Source organism: Periplaneta americana, chromosome 10 (genome assembly GCF_040183065.1).
Source record: "Periplaneta americana isolate PAMFEO1 chromosome 10, P.americana_PAMFEO1_priV1, whole genome shotgun sequence".
NCBI lineage: Eukaryota > Metazoa > Arthropoda > Insecta > Blattodea > Blattidae > Periplaneta > Periplaneta americana.
In genome coordinates, this window is record NC_091126.1 from 65,602,751 (window position 1) to 65,618,151 (window position 15,401).

At 37.7% G+C, this 15,401-nt stretch overlaps 1 protein-coding gene across 1 annotated transcript in view; it reads right to left on the reverse strand.

Moving 5' to 3' along the window:
- Positions 1-5,422: 5,422 nt before the first annotated feature.
- The window catches only part of LOC138707748 (uncharacterized), a 35,522-nt gene continuing 25,543 nt past the window's right edge, over positions 5,423-15,401 (reverse strand). The window contains exons 10-11 of the mRNA XM_069837612.1: positions 11,514-11,658; positions 5,423-5,835 (exon numbers count right to left, since the gene is read on the reverse strand). Coding sequence (XP_069693713.1) covers positions 5,715-5,835; positions 11,514-11,658 — 266 coding nt within the window. The 3' untranslated portion in view covers positions 5,423-5,714. The remainder of the gene's footprint in view (positions 5,836-11,513; positions 11,659-15,401) is intronic.

The following is a 15,401-nucleotide window of genomic DNA, read 5'->3' on the forward strand; positions in this document are numbered from 1 at the left end:
CACTGTGTTGAAAGAATGATATGTTTAACCCTGCAATTGCTTTAACACTTCCGTAAATTCATGGATAGATGGATGAGGTTTGTAAAATTGTCGTTTCAAATGATGATGGAACTATTCCGCCCCATTTGTTCTTATTTCATCTGTTGGTACACTGGTCCACAATTTAGGAGAGAATTTAGCATCTTCACTTACATAGTTTCCAAGTACATAGTCTAGGAATCTCGTTAACTGATTGTGATTAGGAGCAATGCTACGCATCCCCTACTGTGCACGGAGGTACATATTTTAAACCAAGCATATATTTCAGGAACTTTCCTACTTCGGAATTAGAATCGGTATATTCACAGGGAAGTCCCAGGTCGAGTATCTTCCTATACGGTACGGCTGGCCTAAATGAAAACTGCAGCATTTAATGGTTATGTTAGGAAACACTTTTGACTGCAGCAACTTCAAAATCTAAAACTATGGTTTCAGGATTAAAATCATCACTACATAAATCACGAATACGTTTCCACATGCATTCGTAAGTTGATACAGTTTTCGATAACAGTAAACAAAAATCAACAGACGTACCCCAATATAGTATATGTGTGTATGATATAAACCTGATGAAAGTGTTTTGGTGAAACGTAGAATGTTCTATCCTTTGATATATTATGCGCATTAATACACAGAAACTGCAAATTTCGTTCACAAGTAAACATTCCAAGCCACGATTTGTGACCGTTCTTATAAATTACATTTCGCTTTAAATTCATTTCCTATCACAGCCAGCACTTCCTTCCAACAGCAACACTTCCTTTCTCTTCTTCTTCTTCTTCTTCTTCTTCTTCGTTCTCTTTCTTGGCCTCGGGTTCAATTCAATGATCCCATGTAGCCAGCTAAATTCTTTAATGTAAAATTATATTCTGTTATGTACTGAATAAATAGCACCGAAGTACCGCACCGACCGGTGACTAACTATTTAAAAAACACATGAATGAATTGTGGATGATAAACGATGACAGTGAACACGCCTGCACTTCACGGAGACAGACCGATGACCTCCCCTTCCTTTCAATTGTGGTTCTTCCACAGTCTAATACATATTAGACTGTGGTTCTTCTTCTTCTTCTTCTTCTTCTTCTTCTTCTTCTTCTTCTCGTCTATATTTTTGAACGCGCCATCCAGTGACTGTCCGGATATTAGCGTCATCTCAAAGTATCATGACTCACTCAACTGTGGTATCGAACCCCCGCCCCTGTTCAGCGCAATCTACACCCTAGCGCAGTGGTCGTCAGCACCCGCTGAAATGGGTTACGGGTAAGCAGTGCATGGTGACATGCACTCTCATGCAGGAGGAAGCATACCCGCTAGCAGCCACGAATGCACACTAGTGCCATAGTCACGAAGCTTGAGTTTTGAGGGTGCTAGAAACAATAGACTGTGCCGGTACTATTTTGCATTGCCTGTAATGAGCCGATATTATCGATTCTAGTGGTGAGCAACTACCTAATGTTTGCATATTTACTACGTATTGAGCTTCGTGACTGTATATACTAGACTGTGCTAGTGCTGTAAGAGACCTGCGGGTAAGAGACGCTAGCCCGAGAGTGCAGTGTTCTGATGACCGCTGCCCTAGCATATTCCGAATCTCACCGGACTGGTGAACATCAATGACGTCACGCTGCAGCGAAATAGGAACAAAACTGCTGGAAGGTTCAATGGCTATCGTGGCAGCTGTACAAGTTATTGTCTGCATGCTACGCTAGCAAGATTTTGCGAAATTTCCGTATTGTCATCTCGTTCAAAAAAAAGAAAGCATCAACAATTTATTTCTTGATCAAGTAATAATAACTGGTCCGTTGACATATTCGCTCATAAGCCATTAACATATTTTTTTTACGTTATGTTCATTACAAACAACACAGCAGAACCAAAGCAGAACACACCGCTATCACAGTCTAGTATATAGGGTGTTTAAAAAATACGGGGCATAATTTCAGGTATGTATTTCCCACATGTAGACAATCAAAATAGTTCATCACAACATGTGTCAGAAAATGCTTTATTTCCGAGTTATGGCCTTCACAACATTGAAATTCACCGGAATGTTTTTCTTTCCGCAGGTCGTTGCCGTCAAAGGAGACATTAAGAGGGCACTCTGACAGTTCATTCCGAGGCGAAGGTTACATTGAGTGTTGTGTAGGCGTTAGACTGTGCGACATGTATTCAAATCAAGAGCTGGCAGAGATACACTTCATGTACGGTAAGGCGGACGGCAATGCTGCGCTGGCTCGTCGTTTGTACCAGGAGAGGTACCCACAGCGACAATGTCCAGATCGGAAGATATTTGTACGTCTCCATTACCGTCTGTGCGAGTATGGAAAATTTAACTCTCCTGGTTTGGGAAGGGGACGACCAAGATCTACAACTCCAGAAGTACAGGAGGAGATTCTGGAGGCTGTGAACATGACTCCTTCTATCAGCACAAGAAGGGTAGCGTTGCAAGTCAATGTTCCTCATACGACTGTCTGGAGACTGTTGAAAGAGTATCAATTGTATCCTTATCATTTGCAACGTGTAAAGGCCCTGTCACCAGCACATTACCCTGCACGAGTTAGGTTCTGTCAGTGGTTCTTGTAGCAGTGTGGTGTAAATCCGAACTTTCCTGCCTTAGTATTATTTACAGATGAAGCACAGTTCACACGAGATGGCATAACAAATTTCCACAATCAGCATGTAGGGACGTATGAAAACCCACGTGCAACTGTTCCATCTCATCACCAGGTGCGGTTCTCCCTCAACATGTGGGCCGGTATCATTGGTGATCGATTAGTTAGACCCCATGTACTTGTAAACAGACTTATGGGGCAGGCGTACACAAACTTCCTGGCAAACACCATACCTCATGTTTTAGAAGACACTCCACTGATCAATCGTCAACACATTCACTTCTTGCATGATGGCGCTCCTGCACACTTCAGTCGTACGGCTCGCCGGTACTTGGATCGAAGGTTTCCTGATCGATGGATAGGTAGAGGTGGCCCAATTGCTTGGCCTCCACGCTCACCTGATCTGAACCCTCTCGATTTCTACTTGTGGGGCCATTTCAAATCATTGGTTTATTCGTCTCCGGTGCCTGATTTGGAATCCCTTCGGAATCGAATTGTGGCATGTTCTGAGGACATACGCAATACTCCTGGAGTTTGGGATCGTGTTCGCAGGTCAATGAGACATCGATGTGAGGTCTGTATTCAAGCAGGAGGTGGACATTTTGAACATCTTCTGTAATGACAACGACCTGCGGAAAGAAAAACGTTCCGGTGAATTTCAATGTTGTGAAGGCCATAACTCGGAAATGAAGCATTTCCGGACACATGTTGTAATGAACTATTTTGATTGTCTACATGTGGGAAATACATACCTGAAATTATGCCCCGTATTTTTTAACCCAGATAAGCCCAAAAATGTTTTGTGATAAAAATACAATAGCACATTAGTTACTCTCAAAAATCGGTTAAATGATGTTGAAATAAACTGAAACAAGGAACGTATATTTTCTAAAGCTAACAAATACTACCAACATTATCGCACAACTTATAAAATGTCCCTAACACCAACAATGACATAATATGCGAAGGCACTGCAACTGTCCTTAAAAAAGGACGGTGGGAAAATCTGGGTTAAACACCCTGTATACAGTCACGAAGCTCAATATGTAGTAAATATGCATCCATGGATAGTTGCTAACCACTAGGATCGCTACTATCGCCTCATCACAGACAATGCGAAATAGTACCTGCACAGTCTTTTGTTCCTAGTACCCTCACAACTCAAGCTTCATGACTGTATATACTAGACTGTGCCGCTATGACACAACAGTGGACGATGTCATTCGTCTGCTAATTCTCGCCCTATACAAGAACCAATCAGATTCACTGATGGAGGCTGATGGATACTGCCACCACCTTTGCAAGCTGATGGAACCAGTGTGACAGTGGAGCATCAGTGACATTATCGTTGAAATTCGGAACACCGTGATGCCATCAGATTGCTCAGCACTGAGATTCGGAATAACACACATTCATCAGCGCCATCTTCACCAGTATAGAGTGGGTTAGAATAAACTTGGTATTACCACAGTCTAGTATACGAAGCTCAATACGTAGGGAATATGCATTCATAGATAGTTGCTAACCACTAGGATCGCTACTATCGCCTCATCACAGACAAGGCGAAATAATACTGCCACAGTCTATTGTCTATTGTCTAATGCACTTCCCAAGACTCTATAGATACTAGGTATAATCGTCCGTCATTTTGGTTCTGTCGTCGCCGTTCGCAGCATGCAGACGAGAATTATCTTTACCGCACTGTTAAGCATTATCATGTCGTCGTAGCTCCTATGACAGTCAATCAATCGCACTGTATTTTTTTTAGAATTCATAGTTAAATATCTAAGAAAAGCAGAGGAAAAAATTCAGAATCAAACTCTTTTTTGGAAAGTGAGAAAAAAAATTACGAACTTCGAAGTGACCAGTTCAAAATAGACATTGACACCCTCAAAATTTGATAAGCGACAAACTTTTTTATTTCTTACGTTAGATGTGGGGTCAAAGCGAGAGAAATGTTTAGAAAGAATGGAAATTATTTTTAAAAGTGGCTGCTACTCAAAATCATTTCAGGTTTGCGAGTTAAGGCGAGTTAAATAAACGAGTGATTTGCTTCGTGGAGAACTGAAGTTGTCACTCTGCATACAAAACTCCACCAGGCAAAACATGCATTTGTTTCATTCGCAGTGACTCAGAAACTAGTTTTAGCTCTATAAAGACTAGGTAGGTATAATCGTTCGCCATTTTAGTTCTTCATTGCCAGTTGTGGTGACCAGATGAGGACGCTATTTGCCACACCGTTAAATATTATTATGTAGCTCCTATTAGAGTCAATCAATCGCACTGGAATTTTTAGGATTCATAGGTAAATGTCTAAGGAAAGCACAGAAAAAAATCGAAATCAAAATCTTTTTTGGAAAGTGAGAAAAAAATACCAACTTCGAAATGACCTGTTCAAAATAGACATTGGCACCCTCAAAAGTTGGTAAACTACAAACTGTATAAAGTTACACAACGCAGAACTGCACGCATTGTATTCTTCACATAACATGATTAGGAACATTAAATCCAGACGTTTATGATGGGCAGAGAATGTAGCACATATGAGTGAATCTAGAAATGCATATAGACCTGAGGGGAAAAGACCTTTGGGGAGGCCAAGGCATAGATGGGAGGATAATATTAACATAGATTTGATGGAGGTGGGATATTATGCTAGGGACTGGATTAATCTTGCTCAGGATAGGGACCGATGGTGGGCTTATGTAAGAGCGGTAATGAACTTCTTGGTTCCTTAAAAGCCATTTGTAAGTAAGTAAATTAGGAGATGAATTAATAAACACTTTATTCGCGATTCTGTTGTCAAGAAATGCGATCCAACCAAAAATGCATAAAATTAGTGTCCTCTGAAGTAAAATTAATAAAGAAAAAGAAAGTTAAAATTGGAGTCCTAAACTATATAAACCGTACTGCACAGGGAGTATATCCATTTTCACACAGGTCTTTGCTTTGATGATGTACACTATTATGGTTGGTCATAGAAATATCTATATATGTTCACATTTTTCACGACACACTTCAAAAGGAATCGTCCACATTTGCAAGTGTTAGTTGTGACAGTCACAAATCGTCGTCTCCAGAATCTATTGGTCGAGCTAGACTGAAATCTAATGCTTCATCAGACGTCAAAAATCTCACATCTGAGTCATCTGCCATACAGCTCTGCATACGTTTACGCCTCCTGTTTGAATGAAAAACATTCAATCATTAATAGTTACAGTTATCTAAAACAGAGTGAAATGGGGTAAGTGCTTATTTTGAGCCAATTTCTTTTTTCATTTCACTTTTAACCAGCACAATCGTCCTTGGTGGTAAAATAATTTCTTTGTTCTCCATTAAATGTGAAGTTCGAGATTGTAAATCCGACTAATGGTGACATATATATCTAACAATTCTTCCTACTGCAGAAAAGTACCAGTACGAGTAAAGCCAGAAGTTTTGTGTTGTACATTTACAGCACATAAAATAAACACGTCCCTCTGTGAAAGGGCTCCATGCAAAAATTTACAAACCCTTTTTTCCTCTCGTAAAAATTTAACTTTAATAGTCATCATCAGGCTTCGAGACTTCGGACCCGATAGAGCAGTTCAGTGGGAAATCCGCATAACGGCGTACTGAGTATAGTGGTAAAGCGTACAGTGGGTGAGGGTACCGTAGAATGGATGCCAACAAATACGCAAAGGAAAACGCTCTGGATTTGAAGGTTCTGATGAATAATTTGGTTTTCATACAAACTGTGTCTGAAACTATTACACGGTTAGAAAAGTCAGAGCAAGAGATGCCAGAAGCCCTCAAATTAATTTAGAAAATGATGCAGAGAATTAATGAGACATAAAGTACACCGGTTACTGAACGTGTAAAACAGAAGTGGAAATCAATTTTATGTAAAAACAACGGATATGGAACATTGTGTAACATAAACAGCAAATTAGTGGACATAGAGTCACCCAAGAATAAAGGACTGTCTCTTAGAGACTGCAATGATGTTAGGTTTTTTCGTTTTGCTCCTTTCACGTCATGCAACGTAAAGTGCAGCTTTTTACAGTACAAACTTTGGCAGATAACAGAAAAATATTTACGTTTGAGACACTGAGAATGTATCTTGTAGTACATTGGATTTCGGTACTGTAACTGCACTTCCTAAAGACGACCAATAGGATAAATGAAAAAAATTAAAATTGCTACATGCTTATTTCCACCATTAACACTGTGTATAATTAAACAGAAATGCTTATAAAAGATAGGAGAATAAATGCTTTTCACATTCTTTTAACATTACCATTGTGTAATGTATATTTACTTTCAGAATGTACATATGGGTGTTTCCCCATACTACTGTACTCTACTCTAAATAGCAATGTTGTTACCTCAACACATCTCTATCTACCTACAGTGAGTCAACAACCTATAGTGCATGCACAGTAAACTTATTGTATCGGGTCCAAAGTCTCGAAGCCTGGTCATCATTCTCAGTTTCCATTTTGTCATCGGGTTAATGATTTCTTCCTTTCAGATTCGCTCACCTCAAAAGTATAATTAAGCATTGTCACACATATGTGAAGAAATCAGATAAGAGCGGCTTAAGTACCATAAATGCAATGAAGTTTAGTGATACGAGTAAAAATTCAAGTGATTTTGGAAGTGATTTAACTAGATTAGTGGGAAGGAAGGTCAGTGCCGAGAGGAGAAATGAAATTGTTTCTGAGTGCAAGGGCTGAAATGGTGAGAAGTGAAGAGAAGAAGAAGGAAGACGAGTTTATAACAGAAAAGGGTGAAGTGGATGTTTCTGGTCCAGAGATGGCTAAGGACATAGTAAGTAAAATAAAATATGAATTAGAGGAGTGTAATACGAAGTTAAGTAAGACGACAGAGATAATGAAAATAGGTGAGGGGTATGGTGGAGGAGGCTAGCTAGGATAGCGAAGTATAATATGTAGAAAATTAGTGTGATCTGAAAATAGAATGTACACAAGACACAGACATAATAACGACGGTGTAGTATGTTTTAGTAACAAGTATTAGTAGAAACAGTGTGTGTTTGATGTAGACTAAGTGAACTGGAAATCAAGAACGGAGTGATAAAAGTGTCAATTTTGAATGAATTAGAGAATTGGAGAAGTGTAATAGGAAGTTAAGTAAACGATAGAGATAATGAAAATAGGTGAAGAGTATGGTGGGGGAGGCTAGCTAGGATAGCGAAGTATAATATGTAGAAAATTAGTGAGATCTGAAAATGAAATGTACACAAGAAACAGACATAATAACGAACATCTTGGACAATGGTATAGTATGGTTTAGTAACAAGTATTATTAGAAACAGTGTGTGTTCGATATAAGTGAACTGAAAATCAAGAAGAGAGTTGTAAAAGTGTAAATTTTGAATGATCTAAATTAAGTTGTTAGGTTTCAAAGGTGGGAATACTGATCAATTTAAATGGGATCGAAAGTTAAATTATAAGAGTGTCTACAAAAGGTATATCTGTAATGAATGTAATTGTGGCACCGGATACAAAATTGTGAGGTCCACATTACATGGATGTAAAAAAAAAAAATATGGTTTATTTAATGATGCTCGCAACTGCAGAGGTTATATCAGCGTCGCCGGTGTGCCGGAATTTTGTCCTGCAGGATTTCTTTACATGCCAGTAAATCTACTGACATGAGCCTAACGCATTTAAACACAAATATGCCATCTACCTCGGCCGGGATCAAACCGCAACCTCGAACATAGAAGGCCAGCGCTATACCAACTACGCTACTGAGGGCGACTGGATATAAAAATGACATCAAATATATCATCATCATCATCATCATCATCATCATCATCATCAAGTATTGTCACAGTAGCAGAAAAATGGGACGTTCTTAGTTGATCATATTATCTGAAGGTAGGTACTGAAAGCCAAACAAAATCTAACCAGCAACATGCACTAATCTGCAGTTTTAATGCTACTGAAAGCAATAGATATAATTTCTAAACATGCCATCAGTTGACCTTGTGAGTTTCGTTGTAACACGATAAATAAGAAAATTTCCAAAAGACATATTTTAATGTAAGCATATAGTTACAGATAGTGAGATCTTCATTTGTTATATACAGGCAGTAAAACTTCGTGCCCAATGAAACAGGTTTCCTGTTCCTTTACTATAGGTACGGGTTTGTTTACTTGCGCGTGAGTAGTCATGGTCAGCTGTGGAGATGGATAGGCAGAGACCATAGATTTTCGAATTAGCAATAAAAGCTATATAAAGCGTATTGATTGCAGTGTAGCATTACTTGCGAGATGTAGATGGGAAGATAATATTAAAATGGATTTGAGGGAGGTGGGATATGATGATAAAGACTGGATTAATCTTGCTCAGAATAGGGACCAATGGTGGGGTTCCTTAAAAGCCAGTAAGTAAGTAAGTAGCATTACTTGCTTTGAAAGAAATAGTTATGAAACAATCAACCAACACTTCCAATGTTAAAGTTGACGAGCTGTCATGTTCAATTACCCTGAATTTACATATGCTGTGTTGAAATGTGTCTGGGTTCCTTGTGCATCTGTTGATGCAGAAAGGTTTTTCTCAAAGTATACCGTAATTTAATTGTTAGTGACCGTAGGTGCAGAATGAAAGAAAATATTGTGACTTCTGCTATGCTTTCATTCCACAAACAAAAACAGCAGATGTCACATAATACAAATAAGGTTTCTTCTCAGTGTTGATGAGGAATAAATTGATGTATGAAACTTTTTTATCATTATTTTGACGCCTAATACGTAATATAGCGTTATTTTTTCACGTAAAAACCCCTTCCAATTTATATGAAATTATTGCGATAATCTTACAACTAATTAGCAATAAAACACGAAATATATTTGTATCACGATTTTTTCGAAATTAATGCGAAATTCTGTGGTCCATGATATGAGTTACTCGTCAACTGCAACACAAAGTAAGAAAACAGCAAACAACTGTGGTGATGCCGTCTTAGGAAAAACTAAGGCACAGTAGTTCAGTGGGGCATGACCCATGTCACCTTCTAATGTACATGGTAGAGGGACCTTAGAACACAGTTAACCTGAAACCATCTGCCTCTCTCCCAACGGACACTAAGTTTTGCTGCCTGGTTATATTTAAAGTTTAAGCTCGCCATTTTATAGCTTTATTTACAATTTTAGGTCTCTATTTGTTATATATTTTGAGTCATTTTGTATTAAACATGACTAGAAGAGATTAGTTTAAATTTTAATATTTTTCTTATGTGTAAGTTCACACTTTTTCATAGTTCTTACTGTGGAATGAAAATATTACGATAAGATTTCGATAAATGCATGTCCTCTTCAACCCAACTCCAGGGCAGGTGCATTTTGCGAACATTTGGATACCTAGCAGATTTACATAACATTATAGCACTCCACTGTTACTTTCACTTAGGTACTTCATTGTTTTTACAGATTGCAGAAATAACTTTAAAACACTGTCAAATTTCTGCAAAGAAAGACGTACCGTATCTCACGAAATTGAACTAGAGTATTTTGTATTGCAATTACCCCATTTCATTATGTGTCACACAAAAAATTATGGAGACATACAAAAGCACTGTAAATATTTTGAAAGCACAAAATGGATTAAACCAAAAAGTCAGTACATAAAAAATCTGGAAGTTTCGAATCAAAAAGAAAAGAAGATTAGTGATGAGTATTATATTCAACTGAAAACATTATGGTTAATTCTTGTATGAATTGTAATAAAAATTTAACCAAGGAACCATTACATTACTACAAACTTACGTACAAAATATCAATACCGGTAAACATTAAAACAGATGGCTTCCTCCCAAAAATGACGAAGAAGCTGAAGGAGGTGGAATATATAAATTATTCTTTACAAGAGCACTGGAATAAATACCACAAATTTACACAGCCTGAGAGAATTTCTATACAAATATCATTAAAACATATCTCATTGACTATACTAGTGTAACAACATGGTACAGTACTATTTTCGGATTCAAGAGGTGTTTTAGTGGTTTATCTTACGACGCTTTATCAACTGCTGTGGTTGTCTAGCATCTGAATGATATGAAGGTGATAATGCCAGTGAAATGAGTCCAGGGTCCAGCACCGAAATTTACCCAGCATTTGCTCTTAATGAGTTCAGGGGAAATCTCGGAAAAACCTCAACCAGGTAACTTGTCCCAGCGAAGATTTGAACCCAGACCTGCTCGTTTCATGGTCAGGCATGCTAACCATTACTCCACAGTGGTGAACTCAAGAGATGCTATCCGAGCAAGAGAATCAGATACAAAAATTGGAAAAAGTTAAAGGAATACTTTCTGGATTAAACTCATAATAGATCTTATAGCTCCAAGGATGATGAAACTATTACAATATCATGTGGCTGATCCAATTGGTGGTAAGCAGAGAAATATTCTAGGTTTCAATCCCTAAATAATTCATCCACTCAGTTCGGAACATTATTATGCATAATACAGTACCATTGATTGTGCTCTAGGTATTTTTATACAATCGTAATGTTGTGATACACGAATGTATCCATCTTAAGCATTATTGTATTTCCTGATGGAGTTTCTGGCTCTTGGATTTCAACAGTTGATCAAAGGCTAGATGTTTCAACTGTTCTGTAAATCCGTTGCCAATTAACATTATTAATATTTTTATTCAAGTACGGAAAAATAATATAATTATATTTTATTCCACCTAGCAAACTATATATGAAAACTATTATATATCTTCAAAACTGATTAATAAAATATTGGGAATAAAAATGGCTACCGGTATTAAAGAATATACATAATTTAGTACAACAGGGAAGTAGTACAAATGAATTTACACATTACAGAAAAATTACCTGTTTCTCACTACAAAGTAGGCAGCTATTCCTATGGCAGCAAGAGTTAATGTCACTGCTACCAATATTCCGATAATTCCTGACATTGACAGCAGCTCTTTCTCTCTTGGACTTTTTTTTCTTCTTGCATCTCTCCATGCTTGTGCTGTGTACACAAAAGATGTAGTAGTATAAAAAAAATAAAACAGAAATACTGGTACTGTTTCCAATTCCAGTTTTATTACACTCAGCATGAATATAAATACAGAGTGTCAAAAAAGGGTCCAATATTTTGAGAAGTGGTAGTACGCATCACAAGAAAAAAGTCCAACAAACGTGAGTCCTAAAATTAATAGTTTTTAAGAAAAAAGTACTTTAAAATTCGTGTTTTGGTGACAGGTTAATAGGTCCACACGTTCTATCCTGAAGAATAACTGATTCTCAGTATCGGCGTTTCTTAGCAAACCAATTGCCTTTCTTGCAGGAGGAAGTGCTGCACTATCAAACACTACAAATGTGGTTTAAGTATGATGGAGCACCTGTTCATTTCCATAACAGAGTCAGATGACATCTAACACGGGTATTTTATCATCGATGGATTGGCAGGGGAGGTCCTGTACAATGGCCAGCTCGTTCCCCAGATTTCAATCCCTTGGACTTTGGTTATGGGAACACTTAAAGACCTCAGTGTATGCATCACCCATTGAAGACTTTCAACCAATACAGGAGTGTGTCTTCAATGCCCGTCAGCACATTCGAGACCAACCAGGGGTGTTTGAATGGTTGCGTGGTTCCAGTGGCGGCTCGTGAAGAGTGAAATTGGAGGGTCGCATAATATTGAGTCGTAAAAAACACATAAGTGAATAAACCCTATGCAATAGATTGTCTAAGCAGAAAATAAAACAAAAATATCCTAATACACGTACCTGAAAACTTAATGCTCGTATATCAGATGAACTCGCCTTTCTTTAGCTATAGCAAATTCTTCAACAACCTTCTTGTTGAATTTAGAAATGTCACGAATCACTTTGTTCTCCAGAGAGAGCACAGCTAATGCATTCACTCTTTCATTTCCCATTGAATTTCTTAAAAATATTTTAATACGATTAAGGGTTGAAAAACAACGCTCACTTTTGACTGTTGTTCTTACGCAGCAATTCCGTCCACGTGTGTTAAATATTTCTATTGTAAATACTGAATTCCATTCATTATAAAATTAACTAATCATACAATATAAAATCGCAAGTTATACACACGGCACTCATTTAAGAACCAAAATAATATAAAATACACTTCTTAACTTTAGTGACCAGCAATTTCCTAATGTAATATATTTATTTTCATATTGTAAATTAAAGCTGGTCACACACTGCCACACAGACCAAAAGTACGAACTCAACTAATCTCTTTCTCAGTTATAAATTTTCTCTCAGTTGAAGTGAGACAGTTTATCACCCTCCAGATCAACAAGGTTGTAAATTTTCACCCTCCAACCAATGTCACCCACCTCGCTCACAGCCAGCCAGTGACCCTGCATCCACTTTAAGGACGAATGTATTTTTCTGACAACATCCCCAACGGTTAAATAACAGGAGGGTAGGGCTATCTCTATTATACTAGCAGCGTGAACACTGGGTACTAACGCTCCTGACCACTGAATCTCTATAGAGTGTGATATTAGATTGAAGCAAAGTAGAAAGTAACTTGAAAAGAAAAATCTTATCGAGTAAGGAAATTCTAATTTAACCCTTTGAAGCGCAGTGGTTACAGTACATAACCACCTTCTAAATTTGTGTTTCCAGCCTACTTACAGTGTGATTTTTATTTCAAAACTACTGCGCTGCGTTCATTGATCCCTAGTAACTGTAGAAGAATTTTATTTTCCCTATATTTGTGTTGCTCCACTAAGATGACCGATGTTGTTGTGTATAGTTGGGGTGTGGAAGACTCGCTACATGTTTTTATTTCACTTGTATGCTAAAATATCACAGTTACGTAAGTTTCTATTTAGTATTATTTGTCTTTCGGTCTTTTAGAACATATTTCAGTATCAAGATTGTAATTTCTTCGACACATGTAGCATCAATATATAAATAATGTGGTGGTTTCAAAACGTAACCACTATGCAAACAGGGTAGTTATGCTTACCATATCCAACAAAATGTTCCATTTTTGTGTCAGCTTATTCATCATGGCTACAAGGAAGAGATGGTTGGTGACAATCACAAAGTGTTTTTGGCAAATTTTTCACAAGTTTGAATCTGATGATCTCTCTAAGGGAGCAAAATATCTATGCATGTGGTACAGTTAGACATGGGTGTATTGGTTTACCACACGACGAAAAAAGAGACCGCGACATGAAACGTGGTGAGAGTGATAGCTGTACGTCACATGCTGGAGTGTCCTGGCTCAAGTGGAAGGATAGAAGTTCCATTCTTTTCCTTTCTAATTACCACGCAACACATGTGAAGTGGCACCTTGCCTTAATGAAACCAGAAACTGTTTCCTTTTGTATCATTCGCATTAAGTCTGAAGACATTGCGTTCTGCAGTATTGCATAGTGGTTTTACCATGAAACCACCCATTTTCTGTGTAAAAAATGGAAGTTTTTAAAGTTTTTAAAATTTGAGGCACTTCTCTTAGACAAATAAAAGTTTAATTTCATTGCAAACACAATTTTGTATTTCCTTCCCAAATGCGTGCATCAAAGGGTTAATAACATTAAATACAAAATATTTACTTCTAAATTAATGGCTGGGCAGGAAGGGAGGGTGCGTGATCCTGTGCCCTTTCAAAGGAGCCGCGCATGCGTGGTTCCTAGGACCTCGAGCAGAAGGATGTATTATGATGAATGGAAGTCACATGGAGCAAGTAAGTTCTAATATCTCATCATCATCATCAATGGCACGACAGCCCTTCATGGGCTCTGGCCTTCTTCAGAAGTTTTCGCCATTCCTCCTATCCAATGCCAAACTTCTCCAATTTCTAACACCCAAAGTCTTGATGTCATCCATCACACAGTCTTCCCATCTCAATCTCGGTCTCCCAACCTTCCTTCTTTCCATTGGAATAAATTTAGAAACTCTCTTCGCAACTCTATCATCTTGCATTCTCACAACATGCCTGGCCCAATCCAATCTTCTTATTTTTATGAATTTAACAATGTCCGGCTCATTATATAATCTGTACAGTTCGAAATTATATCTTCTTCTCTATGTTCCGTTTTCTCTAACTGGTCCAAAGATTTGCCTAAGAATCTTTCTTTCAAATGTACATAATAATGTCGCATCTGACTTCGACAATTCTAATATCTCGGAATAAATTAATTTCAGGATACATGTTTATCAAACTTTTTTACTTCTTTTGATGAGTTCTACTACCTCTTAAAGTATTAGACCCTATTTTTAACACCCACGTATAAAAAGAGATAAATGTTGAGGACCAATATATTTGTATATTCATAGAATTTTCGCAACACTTTCAAACTCACGCTGATCCATTATATTTCGAACTTTTTCAGCCTGATAATAGACAGGTCATCAAGTCAGCATATGGGCCGCCTATTGAGACTTCACAGGGAATATAACACTGAACATGGTCGCACATACATGATTTATACAGAATTCAAATCCAAGATCCAAATAACTGCAGATCACTAGCCACTGAGAGATAATACTGATGAAATGGGCCAGTTGTCGGACTCTGGGATATCCTATGGCATTTCTCATAGATACAGTGTCTCTAGGACAGGTTATTTGGTCTTTCAGTTTCGTCTGCCTTTTCTATTCCACAATTTTTTCATTATCGCACATACCATTATATCAATTCATCAATGCTGATTAGTGTCTGTAATTAAAAAAACCGTCAAATAAAACCCTGTTCGTCCAGAATGACATGGTGCAAGAAAGG